This window comes from Gopherus evgoodei, unplaced genomic scaffold, assembly GCF_007399415.2.
Source record: "Gopherus evgoodei ecotype Sinaloan lineage unplaced genomic scaffold, rGopEvg1_v1.p scaffold_128_arrow_ctg1, whole genome shotgun sequence".
NCBI classification, from domain to species: domain Eukaryota; kingdom Metazoa; phylum Chordata; order Testudines; family Testudinidae; genus Gopherus; species Gopherus evgoodei.
In genome coordinates, this window is record NW_022059791.1 from 1 (window position 1) to 13,901 (window position 13,901).

General features: G+C 42.1%; 1 protein-coding gene across 1 annotated transcript; it reads right to left on the bottom strand.

Annotated features, from left to right (window-relative positions):
* Positions 1 to 527: 527 nt before the first annotated feature.
* On the bottom strand, positions 528 to 1,538 carry LOC115639800 (olfactory receptor 6N1-like; the record flags this gene model as incomplete). The annotated part of the gene is given in 2 exon segments (XM_030542776.1): positions 528 to 662; positions 665 to 1,538. Coding segments are annotated over 2 exon segments (916 nt in total), but the record flags the coding sequence as incomplete, so codon positions are not given.
* Between the last annotated feature and the right edge of the window lie 12,363 nt (positions 1,539 to 13,901).

A 13,901-nucleotide genomic window follows, 5' to 3' on the forward strand; every position in this document is an offset into this window, starting at 1 on the left:
CAAACATAAGTTGAACTCGCCTTATCTACCTAGTACTCACTATTCTGGACATATAAGAGACTGTATCAGAGAGATTGGAGAGACACCTGGTTGCACGTCTGGTCACTCTCAGAACCCAGAGAGAACAACAACCAAAATCTAACAGCACACACAAAAACTTCCCTCCCTCAAGATTTGAAAGTATCCTGTCCCCTGACTGGTCCTATGGTCAGGTGACAGCCAGGCTCACTGATCTTGTTAACCCTTTACAGGCAAAAGAGATATGAAGTACTTCTGTTCTATTAACTCTTACTTATCTGTTTATGACATGCCCAGTTAATATCTGCATGATGGGAGCATGGTTATGGCCACCTCCCTCCATGGTCCTTCCACTGAGATGGACAAGACTGAGTGCTGAGATGTTCACTGGGATTTTTCAACTTAATTTTAATGGGGCTGATTGCTTAAATCACCTGGACACTTGTGAAATCCTCAGGCTAAGTTATTATCTCAGAGTCTTTGCAAATTTTTCTGAAAGCCACATTTACTGATTGCTTTGCACAAAGCTTCCTTGACCTCTCTATTTCTCAAGCTGTAGATGAGGGGGTTTACCAGAGGAGTCAGGACTGTGTAACAAAGAGAGAGCACTTTGTTCAGGTCTCTCAGTGTATCACATTTGGCAGTATGTACACAACCATTAAGGTTCCATAGAAAATCGTCACCACAATGAGGTGAGAGGAGCAGGTGGAAAAGGCTTTTTTTCTCCCGGTGGTGGAAGGGATTCTCACGATGGTGGTGATGATGCACACATAGGATGTCAGGGTTAGTAAGAAGGAAGGCAGGATGAATACACAGGCTACTATGAAGTCTACCAATATAATAAGGTGTGTGCCAGTGTAGGAAAGTTCCATCAGTGGGATGATATCACAATAGAAATGGTTGATTTCATTTGGGCCACAAAATTGTAAGTGGGATAGGAGTGAGATTAAGATAATTGCAGCCAAACAACCATTTAACCATGATGCAGCAGCCATTTGGAGGTAAAACCTGATATTCATAAGAGTTGAATAGTGTAGGGGTTTACATATCGCTAAATACCAATCATAAGACATTGCTGCTAGGAGACAGCATTCTGTTGCCACCAGAGAACTAAAGAAATACAGTTGTGTGAGGCAGCCACTGACTGAGATGGTTTTGTCCCCAGTCAGGAGACCGGCCAGCAACCTGGGCAGGATGGTTGAGGTGTAGAAGATCTCCAGGCAGGACAGATTCCCCAGGAAGAAGTACATGGGAGTGTGAAAGTGCTGATTAGCCACAACGAGCACCACGATGAGGGTGTTCCCGGCCACAGTTGCCATGTAGATCACTAGGAACATCAGGAAGAGAAGGTTTTGCAAGTCAGGGAGATCCCCAAATCCCAGAAGGATGAATTCCATGATGACCGTTTGGTTTCTGCCGTCTGCCATGGGATGAGTTTAGGAACAATAAATCTATGTGACTGAATTGGAAGAACATAGAGTTAAAACTTAATCAAATCTCGTGAATTAATTCCATAAATATTCAGAAACTCCTTCCCTCTCCTGGTTAAGGGATGAAATTTTAAGACTAAATGTCAATTTCAGAGCAAAGTGTCTGTGTTCGAGGACAGAACACTGCTCTGATGGGGAAGAGGGTGTTCTATGTGGATATCAATCACTACTATACCAGCCCGTGTCTCTGGTAGCCAAATACTGATATGACAGATCAGATCATTTCTCTGTCTATCATATCCCATCTGGTGACATACCAGAGCATAACAAGGATGCTTAAATGCTGTATTTCACTTCTGGCAATGCCCAGAATCATGCCATGTCTTCTGAGTTAAAATCAATAAATACATCAACTGAAATCTTGGACTGAGATGTTCTATGCAGTCTAGTGTCCTTAGATACCGATCTTCTGTTAGCTTTATTTCCATTAAATCAAACAATATATCCTGGTATGCTCAGCATCTCAGTGGCCTGTAGGTGAAGGAATAATTTTTATCCCCTCACAAGAGCTCGGTTCATGCCATAAATTATGAAGGGGAGTAAATTCTCCCTTAGTTCCTCTGGTGATGATGGTGATGTGGTGAGGGACTGGCAATGCCTTTTCTGATTCTCGATATTAACTATGAAGCAGTAATAAGATACAGGGTCGATCTTACAAAGGGTGAAACCAGGCTGATGTGCAACATTAACTGAGGAATGACTCTTCCCACTCCTGATTTCACTCCTGCATGCCTGAGCAATATTTCTATAATCCTCCCTGGTCATTTGTTCAATCCTCCACTTCTTTTAGGCTTCTTTTTTGTGTTTAAGATCACCAAGGATTTCATTGTTAAGCTAAGATATTTACTATTTTTTCTACACATTGGGATGGTTTGTTCCTGAAACCACAATAAGGATTATTTAAAATACAGCCAGCTCTCCTGGACTCCTTTCCCCTCATGTTATTCTCCCAGGGGATCCTGTCCATCAGTTCCCTGAGGGAGTCAAAGTCTCCTTTTCTGAAGTCCAGAGTCCGTATTCTGCTGCTCTCCTTTCTTCCTTGTGTCCGGATTCTGAACTTGACCATCTCATGGTCACTGCCTCTCAGGTTCCCCTACTAGTTCTTCCCTGTTTGTGAGCAGCAGGTCAAGAAGAGCTCTGCCCCTAGTTGGTTCCTCCAGCACTTGCACCAGGAAATTGCCCCCTACACTTTCCAAAAACTTCCTGGATTGTCTGTGTACTCCTGTATTGCTCTCCCAACAGATATCGGGGTGATTGTAGTCCACCATGAGAATCAGGGCCTGTGATCTAGTAACTTCTGTTAGTTGTCTAAAACAACCCTCATCCACCTCATCCCTCTGGTCTGCTGGTCTATAGCAGACTCCCACCATGACAACACCCTTGTTGTTCACACTTCTATACTTAATCCAGAGACTCGCAGGTTTTTCTGCAGTTTCATACCGGAGCTCTGAGCAGTCATACTGCTCTCTTACATACAATGCAACTCCCCCACCTTTTCTGCCCTGCCTGTCCTTCCTGAACAATTTATATCCATCCACGACATTACTCCAGTCACATGAGTTATGCCACCAAGTCTTTAAGCAAGAGCTAAGATGCTACGTGCTGGAGACTCATTAGTGGAATGTAAAAACAAAGAGCTAGTAGGGACACTCCTTAAGACAAAGGTGCTGGGTAAAATAAAAATGAGCTGTCAGCTACCCAGATTCCTCACAGAAACCAGAAGGGTAGTATTTGGGGTGCCCAATGAAATGTCAGGAAAGAAAGCAAGGAATAGTTAGTGATAAGTGCTAAGCGGCTAATTAGCAGAAGAGGAAGTGACAGCAAGTACTTGACAGCTGTGCTGGACACATTGTAAGGGAGAGATGTGACCAAACAGAGTAACTTTAGGGTATCAGATATTCTGGAGTTTGTCCTATATTCCTGCTTCTGTGAGATTCTACAGCTGCCAGAGATTTAGTCATGAAGCAAATAATTCCAATGGGAAAGTACAGTGCAGTAAGTGTGCAAGTGACCATTCCTATGATGATTGTAAGGAAAGGACAGAACAAAAATGTTGTAACTGTGGAAGAAAACACAGCTTAGAATATGCAGGCTGTCTGCAGGGAAGCAAGCAAGAGAAATGCAAAAACCTCAAGTTACTAATAATCTCTCCTATGCAGAAGCTGTTAGGACATATCTAAAAGAGAACCTGATGTGGGGACTGGCAATGAATGGGAGGTAATGTATAACACTGGGGTGAAAAGAGATTCATTGCATTAAAGGTTGATGTAATAAATTGTAGTACAGGAAAAAAACAGAAAATGAGAATTTGAATTAAAGCTGCAGGCTAGCCACCTGTCAGTGGAACAACTTCATACTTTCCTAAGTGAAACATCTATTGATGGTAAGAAACAGGGGTGACTATTTTCAGCTGGAATGCCCACATCTTAACAGCACATGGGAAGGAATTAAAGACCAATATATTTGATATGAAAACAAAGCCTGACAGAATATGCATCCAAGACTTGGCTAATAGAAAAATTAGACAATAAAATCCCAGTATATGGTTTATATAGACATGATAGAGAAATGGAAATGGTGGGGGTTCATACCCCTTCACTAAGGAGAGCCTGAACTACACTCAAGTAGAGATTAGAAAGCTGAATTTTGAGCATACTTCTATTGAGGTATCATCTCTAAGACTTTATAATGTTTATGATATATGAAGGATAACTAGAGGCTATGTACCTGAAAGAATTAATTGCAAGTGTCACATGCCCATCCATTATCTGTGGTGATCTCAATAGTCACAACAGATTATGGGGAAGTAAGAAAAAATATTTAGAGCAAATCTTTGAAGAAAATAAATGATGAAGCACCTACCAGATTCAATTCTGCTGATGGAAGCTTCTCCTTTCTGGATCTGGGACAATAGGGAGTGAATGCAGCTGTGAAATACACAGAGGGGAAGGAATGGCTCGTGTCCACTTCCTGACATTAATTACATCTCAAGGAAAAGGAAATACTGAAAATTAAGATCCACTTGGATTCTTAAAGAAAAATGGAAAAATCTTTGGAAAGAGAGGTGAGGAATATGTGAATGAGGAATGTATCTGTGAAGATATTGAGGAATTCTGCAGTAATATTTATAAGAGAATCATCAAGACAGCTAGCCTAGCTATTCTTAGGATACCAATACTGCCTAAAGATAGGAAACGTGTACCATAATGGAACAAGGAATATGATATGGTAATTAGGGAAAGGAATAAGTCATATAAGAGAGCAAAAATATCCTTAAATAATGAACATAAGGAAATATAAAAAAGTAAGGTAATTTCACAAAGGGCTATAAAAAGGGCAGAAAGAGAGAGGTGGACACCATAACATGGGAAAGTAAATAAAAATATCAATACTGCAAAGCATATATAAACAAACTAGGGAAATGAATGAAATAAAGAGTGAGTCATGTAATAACAAGCCTTCCAGTTGCAGGGCATGGAGTAATAAGCTCTAACAAAGAAAAGCAGAAATTCTGGCCACTATGTTTCAAAAAGTCAGTAGTGATGAATATCAGAGGATACAATTTAGGGAGATGAAAAAAACATTAAGGCTAATTATGAGATGAAGAGGTGGGATGGGAGGAGGATGTGGATATTTTAAATGTAAACTTTAGTGTGGCTTAGGTAAAATGATGGAAAGAATAGTGAGAGAAAGATCAGTAGCACACCTACAATGAATTAGGTTCACAGATGAAACACAAAGTGGGATTCAGTAAAGTAGGAAAGTGATTGATTACAGTGTCAGGATAGAGACAAGCACAAAAACGTATGAGAATCATAGAATTAATGACACTAATCTTCTGGGGCATAGAAAAAGCCTACAATGTGTTATGGAGAGAGGAACTTCTTCCTAAAGTGGCCTAAATGGTTAATAGAGGAAGAATGTACAGATGGATGAGGAACTTCCTAGGCAAAAGAACTGTTCAAGTCCAGTTAGGGAAAGCTTTTTCCAATGTACAGTCAATTGCAAGTGAATCTCCACAGGGCAGTGTAGTTATGCCAACCCTCTTTAACATCATGATAAAGGATCGCCCTGAGGAGATGAGTATAGGAATAGGGATCACGTTGTTTGCTGATTGTGCCATTTGGATCAAAAGCAGAAACCTTGAAAGCGTCACCAAAAGAATGATGATGCACTGAAGAGAAGCCCAGAATGGAGGAACAGGTGGGGCTTCAAATTCTCATAGACAAAACTAAGGGAATGATCCTCCTAACAAGGAAAAGCCAAGAAGATGTGGAGTTATAGCTATAAGACCAACAGAAAAATGTACTGAAATTACAAATTCTTAGGTGTGACATTTGATAACAAGCTCACTTGGAGGGACCATACTGAAAATATTAGTTAAGTGCAAAAGTCAAATCCCTCTGGAACATCCTGGGGAGTGGATATGAAGATGGTGGTAATGCTATACAGAGCGTTCATCAGACCAGTTATTGAGCATGGATGCCAGACTTTTGGTCAGCAACGAATACAAATCTGACTAGACTATATATAGACACCTGCATTGCATATCAGGTGGTGACTTCAGTACTGTATATCTGTACTACAGATATTGGCATTTCCATCAGCTGCTGCTAACTCTTAGTTCGAAGCTTCCAGACTAGGTAATAGTGAAGACAGCACTAAGCTAAACGGCTAGGAAAAAAACCTCAAAATTCCCCATGTAAGTAGGGTATAAAAGTGAATAATCAATCTTAATGAAAAGAAGGTAATGAAAGAGACCAAAATGTACAGCTATGGGAAAATCACCCCTCATTGAGAGAGACACAGAATATATAATGAAATAAAGAATGATAGACAAGATGTCACAATTATATTGATATGTTATAGTTAGGGACACATTTGACAAATACATACAGAGGGTTCCAAAGAGGAAAGAACAGAGTGGGAACAGTTTCCTGCATGCCCTCACTCGAACTCAAGAATGCTGCATTGCTCACTAACTTTCTTAGAAACTCAGTGGCCATAAAGTAACAATTTCCATTGTGAAATATTTCAAGAATACAAGGTTAATGGGGACCAATAAAATCAGCTTTTCTGCAATTCTTTAAGAATACTGGGGAAGGTAGGAGACTAAGTCATGAACGAGATAGGAAACACAGGGCATGCTTTAGACTCAGAAAGTGAGTCTGCTACACCACGAAACTGAAGAAGTGTCCAGGCAAAAATGCGGATCCCTAGCTATCTGCCATGCCTGCTGTTTATTTCCTGGACTCCCTGTAATTGCCTTGGCTCCAACTAGGATTCTGACTCCTGATTGACCCTTGGAACCATGGCACCAACCATGACACCTCAGCCCAATTCCTGATTCTGTCTCCATCTCTGAACCTTGGCTTGACTCTTGACCTTGATACTGACTCTGACCCCTGGCTTCAGTTCTGGGATCTCCAGCTTCTACCATTTGTCCTACCTACCTTTGCCAAGCATCCTGACACAGATTATGTACCATAAAAATGAATACAGACATTTCCCACATTCGTTACAGAAAGCAAATCTTATATTGCTAATGCTTAATTAATCACACACTTTAATAACCTAGTTTGGAAGGTGATACATAAATGCAAAGCAGCGGCAGTTTGGAATTGAGTGCTTACCTCTAGTCATAGGACAGCTCATACCTGAGTTGAGGAATTAATATTGCAGGGTTTGAGACAAGGTGGGTGGTTAATACCTTGTATTGGACCAATTTCTGTTGGTGAGAGACAAGTTTTCAACTACATAGAGCTCTTCAGGGTTTGGTTGACAGGATTCTGGTTCCACTGAGGTTCTTGTCTTCCATCATTCTGCAGAAACGGGACTTTCTCAGTAAAGAGACCTGCAGTTACCTGAAGGGATGAGCAGGTGCATGTGATCTACCTTTGGAAAATAGGATTCCTCTTTGATTTAATAAGTGAAAATCCTCTCTCATTTTTGTATTCTTTCTTCATGCTTTTCAATATGGTCCCACTTCACTTTTCTCCCACTTGGTTCATTTTGTGTCTCCAAAGCTTTGCAGCTAACAATGCCCAGTGTGAAGTGCAATTATACAACTCCCATCACACATCATTTTTTAGTGTAATGATCCTTTGAGGAAAATATTTTAGATCATGGACAAACACCAGCCTACATTTTTGGGAGATGCCTGTCCAAGGGGATGGCCAGTTATAATGTACTTGCACTGCCCCTTAGTATTCAAGAGATGCTGCCATCTAATGGGCATTTTTGAAAATAGCTGCCCATATCTCACGCTTACAACATGCTGCCACCTACTGGCCATGTTAAAGTATAACTTTCCCATTATTGTATTGCCTACTGAAATAGTGGTCGCTGGTCAGTATTTCTGACACCCCCCTCTCCTTTCCTCTACTCTGCTGCCATCTAGTGTAGATTTCCCAGAATGACAGCCTGTTGCTCTCCTTTCCTCTATGGATTCTTTTTGCTATTGCTGACTCTTACCCATTCTTGACTCTCATGTCACCTGGTAGCCATTATTTAGTATAATTAACAGCCCATAACTCACTCCATGACATCTGCTACTAGCCACAGTTCATTACGCAGCACAAAGATCCTCTTCTCTTCAATGCTCTCTGCTCAACACTTATACATCATTATACAGCTTCACCTCCCTTCCCTCCACCTCCTCTGTCTGTCATTTGGCAACATAATGTCTCCTTTCTTGCCCTTTCACAGTAGACATCTGTTCATGGTGTCCACAGTCAGTAGTATAGTCGGCAATTAATGAGACCATTTTTCCATCTTGTGAAGACAAAATCTTTTGTTGCACAACTTTGTGCAATGTCACAATTAAATCATTTTGGATGTGATTACTCAGATAGGTAGCGTTTCGACGAGATTGCTGCACATGTTTTGCCATTACATGATCTTATTTTTGGAGCATTGATAAGATTTAGAAATAAACCTTTCTCAGAATTGTCAGCTTTTTCATTGTGACGCCTGAATGGTCTCCCACCTTTCGCCAAACACAGAACAATGTCAATCAGTCACTCCATTACACAAAATGCTGCATCCTTTGAGAGGCTATATTCCAACCACCTATACTTTTCATACCATACTAATGACCTTTAACAATATAAAAAAACTGGTTAAAATTTTGTCTCCACTCCGCCTGATACCCAGTTAACAACTTCATGATGTGACCATGATTATAGACACTTCCGTCCCTGGTCCTTCCATTTAAACAGACAACACTGACCCAATGGAACACCAGCCAAAATGGAAGGGCAAGAAAGGAGACATTATGTTGTCATATGACCAGCAGAGGAGGTGAAGGGAAGAGAGGTGAAGCTGTATAATGGTGTATAAATGTTGAGCAGAGAGCATTGAAGAGAAGAGGACCTCTGTGCTGCGTAATGAACTGTGGTTAGGAGCAGATGCCATGGAGTGAGTTATGGGCTGTTAGTTATACTAAATAATGGCTTCCAGGTGACATGAGAGTCAAATACGGGTAAGAGTCAGCTATAGCAAGAATCCATAGAGGAAAGGAGAGCAACAGGCTGTCATTCTGGGAAATCTACATTAGATGGCAGCAGAGTAGAGGAAATGAGAGGGGGGGGGTTTTCAGAAATACTGACAGGCGACCAAGATTTCAGAAGCTATGCGTCCGAAGAAGTGGGTTGTAGCCCACAAAAGCTTATGCTGAAATAATTTATTAGTCTCTAAGGTGCCACAAGTACTCCTGTTCTTTTTAATAATGGAAAAGTTATACTATTAAATGGCCACTAGGTGGCAACATGGAAAGCCCCAGGCTGAGGGCTAGCACAAGGCCAACAGGTACTGGGTGTTGCAGGGACAGCCCAGGGGTAGGCAAAGGCAGCAGGTCCAAACCCAAGCTTGCCAGTGATGAGTAGCTGATACTGCAGTCTGCCCCAGGGCGTGGGCGCTAGACGATGACTGGCAGTAGCCTGATACTTAGGTGAGGTGGGGATAGTGGGTTGGGGGTTCCCCTGGGAGGGGGAGACCCAGAACTGTGGGGGTACTGCCAGGGGGCAGCACACCAGTTAAATGGGCACCGGGATCTGGGGAGGGACATGGGGGCCAGAGAGCAGGTAAATCACCAGCCTGCAGAGGCCGCTCCTGGCTAGTAAAACAGCTAATTCCCTGAGAGACCATTAGGAGGTGCCACAGGGGTGAGTCACCATGTCTACATCATGATATAAAATATTTTCCTCAAAGGATCATTACACTAAAAATGATGTACAATGGGAGTTGTATAATTGCAAGTCACGCTGGGCATTGTTAGCCACAATGCTTCGGAGGCACAAAATGAACCAAGTGGGAGAAAGGTTGAAGCGGGACCATACTGAAAAGCTTTAAGAAAGAGTACAAATATGAGAGAGCATTTACACTTATTAAATCGGAGAGGCTCATTTTCCAAAGGTAGTTCACATGCACCAGCTCATCAATGTTGTAAGACAGATCGCAGCAGCTGCTCGTCCATTCAGGTAAATGCAGGTGTATTTGCTGAGCAGGTCCAGTTTCTACTGAATGATGAGACCCAATTACCTTAGTGGAAGAAATCGAGCCTTGGCCACGAAACCCTGAGAAATAAGAGGTCATCACTCAAAACTTGAGCTGCCCTGTGGTTACAGGTGAGCACCCTCTTCCTGACTGTGTTTCTACACCACCTTCCTAACAGGGGCATGAATGTGCTTTGTGAATATTGTTAGCAGTGTTGTTGTAACCATGTTGATCCCAGGATATTAGAGAGACAAGGTGGGTGAGGTGATATCTTTTACTGGACCAACTTCGGTTGGAGAGAGAGACAAGTTCTCTAGCTCTCAAAAGCTTGTCCCTCTCACCAGCAGAAGTTGATCCAATAAAAGATATTACCTCACTCACCTTGTCTCTGGGAATATTAGCAGTTTTAGCCTCACCTTCCCACAGAAGTTCCAGTCAGTGTTAATAGCACCATTTAGCAATGGGGAAATTGAGATATATGCCTTGTGAAAGGTCCTCAGCTGAGGATCTGGCTCAGGATAAGTAGGGTGAAGCCTGGAATAGAATAATGGAAATCAAAACTAAGTGAAGCTGATAAAAAGGAACTTTAAATTGGGTTGTTAAGTGGGTAAAGTGTAAGAACAAAATTAGGAGGATGAGAGGGAAATTGAAAAATAAATGGTTTTAGTTAAAAGTAAATGACAAACCGTTTCATTGTATCTGAGTCAGGCAGGTTGCGATGGAATGGATAAGACAGAGTCTGTCTGGGCAAAAATCACACTGGGTAAAAAAGCAACTAGAGCATCCCCTGAGATAGTGCTTGGGGTGTGCTATAGACCGCCGGGATCTGATTTGGATATGGATAGAGACCTCTTTAATGTCTTTAATGAAGTAAACACAAAAGGGAAATGTGTGATTATGGGAGACTTCAACTTCCTAGATATAGACTGGAGGACGAGTGCTTGCAAGAATAATAGGGGTCAGATTTTTCTGGATGTGATAGCGGATGGATTTCTTCATCAAGTAGTTGAATTACCTACGAGAGGGGATACCATTCTAGATTTGGTTTTCGTGAGCAGTGAGGACCTCGTAGAAGAAATGGTGGTAGGGGATAACCTTGGTTCAAGTGATCATGAGCTGATTCAGTTCAAACTAGATGGAAGGATAAACAAATGTAGATCTCGGATTAGGGTTTTCAATTTCTCGAGGGCTAATTTTAAAGAGTTAAGGAAATTAGGTAGGGAAGTGGATTGGACGGAGGAACTTGTGGATTTAAATGTGGAGGAGGCCTGGAATTACTTTAAGTCGCAGCTGCGGAAATTGTCGGAAGCCTGCATCCCAAGAAAGGGGAAAAAAACCATGGGCAGGAGTTGTAGGCCAAGCTGGATGAGCAAGCAACTCAGAGAGGGGATTAGGAGAAAGCAGAAAGCTTACAGGGAGTGGAAGAAATGCGGGATTAGCAAGGGAAGCTACCTTGGTGAGGTCAGAACATGTAGGGATAAAGTGAGGAAGGCTAAAAGCCACATTGAACTGGACCTTGCAAAGGGAATCAAAACTAATAGTAAAAGGTTCTACAGCCACATAAATAAGAAGAAAACAAAGAAAGAAGAAGTGGGGCCGCTATACACTGAGGATGGAATGGAGGTTAAGGACAACCTAGGCATGACCCAATATCTAAATAAGTACTTTGCTTCAGTTTTTAATAAGACTAGTGAGGAGTTTAGCAATGATGGAGGGATGATAAGCGGGAATATGGATATGGAGGTGGATATTACCGCAACTGAGGTAGAGGCCAAACTTGAACAGCTTGATGGGACAAAATCGGAGGGCCCGGACAATCTCCATCCGAGGATATTAAAGGAACTGGCGCGTGAAATTGCAAGCCCGTTAGCGAGAATTTTTAAGCAATCGATAAACTCGGGGGTTGTGCCGCATGACTGGAGGATTGCTAACGTAGTCCCTATTTTTAAGAAAGGGAATAAAAGTGATCCGGGTAATTATAGGCCTGTTAGCTTGACATCTGTCGTATGTAAGGTCTTGGAAAAAATTTTAAGGGAGAAAATAGTCAAGGACATAGAGGTCAATGGTAATTGGGACGAATTGCAACATGGATTTACTAAAGGTAGATCGTGCCAAACCAATCTGATCTCCTTCTTTGAGAAGGTGACGGATTACTTAGATAAAGGAAATGCGGTAGATCTAATTTACCTCGATTTCAGTAAGGCGTTTGACACGGTTCCGCATGGGGAACTGTTAGTTAAATTGGAAAAGATGGGGATGAATATGAAAGTTGTAAGGTGGATAAGGAACTGGTTAAAGGAGAGACTCCAGCGGGTCGTATTGAAGGGTGAACTGTGAGGCTGGAAGGAGGTTACTAGTGGAGTCCCTCAAGGATCGGTTTTGGGATCGATCTTATTTAACCTTTTTATTACTGACCTTGGCACAAAGAGCGGGAATGTGCTAATAAAGTTTGCGGATGACACAAAGTTGGGGGGTATTGCTAACACGGAGAAGGACAGGGATACTATTCAGGAAGATCTGGACCACCTTGTAAACTGGAGTAAGAGTAATAGGATGAAATACAACAGTGAAAAGTGCAAGGTCATGCACTTAGGGATTAATAATAAGAATTTTAGATATACGTTGGGGACGCATCAGTTGGAAGCGACGGAGGAGGAGAAGGACCTTGGCGTATTGGTCGATAGCAGGATGACTATGAGCCACCAATGTGATACGGCTGTTAAAAAAGCAAATGCGATTTTAGGATGCATTAGGTGAGGTATTTCCAGCAAGGATAAGGGGGTGTTAGTACCGTTATATAAGGCGCTGGTGAGACCCCATCTGGAATATTGTATGCAGTTCTGGTGTCCCAAGTTTAAGAAGGATGAATTCAAACTGGAACAGGTCCAGAGACGGGCTACTAGGATGATCCGAGGAATGGAAAACCTGCCTTATGAAAGGAGACTCAAAGAGCTTGGCTTGTTTAGCCTGGCCAAAAGAAGGCTGCGGGGGGATATGCTTGCTCTATATAAATATATCAGGGAGCTTAACATTAGGGAAGGAGAGGAATTATTTAAGTTTAGTTCTAATGTAGGCACGAGGACGAATGGGTATAAACTGGATATTAGGAAGTTTAGACATGAAATTAGATGAAGGTTTCTAACCATTAGGGGAGTGAAGTTTTGGAACAGCCTTCCGAGGGAAGTAGTGGGGGCAAAAGACTTTTCTGGCTTCAAGACTAAGCTTGATAAGTATATGGAGGGGATGTTATGATAGGATAGTTTAATTTGGGCAATTGATCTTGGATTATCATTAGATAAGTCTGCTCAATGGTCTGCGGGGAGATGTTGGATGAGATGGGAACTGAGTTACTGCAGAGAATTCCTTCTTGGGTGCTGGCTGGTGAGTCTTGCCGACATGCTCAGGGTTTAGCTGATCGCCATATTTGGGGTCGGGAAGGAATTTTCCTCCAGGGCGGATTGGCAGGGGCCCTGGAGGTTTTTCGCCTTCCTCTGCAGCGTGGGGCATGGGTCGCTTGCTGGTGGATTCTCTGCAGTTTGAGGTCTTCAAACCAGTTTTGAGGATTTCAATAACTCAGTCCTGGATTAGTGGTTGTATAAAAGTGGATGGGTGGGGTTCTGTGGCCTGCCTTGTGCAGGAGGTCAGACTAGATGATCATATTGGTCCCTTCTGACCTATGAGTCTATGAGTCTAAGAGACTCCATGAGTCAGCTGAACCCAGGAAATAAACAAGATATAGACATCGCTTAGGTGCTATGGTTGAGATTTTGAAGCCACCTAGGAATTGTGTCCTAATATCCTATTAGAATTAATGTTGCAATCCTATAGACAGTTTGACAATCTTCTCTCAAATGATTTCTTTGTATCCATCTTCACCAAAAAGTGTTATGAAGTAAT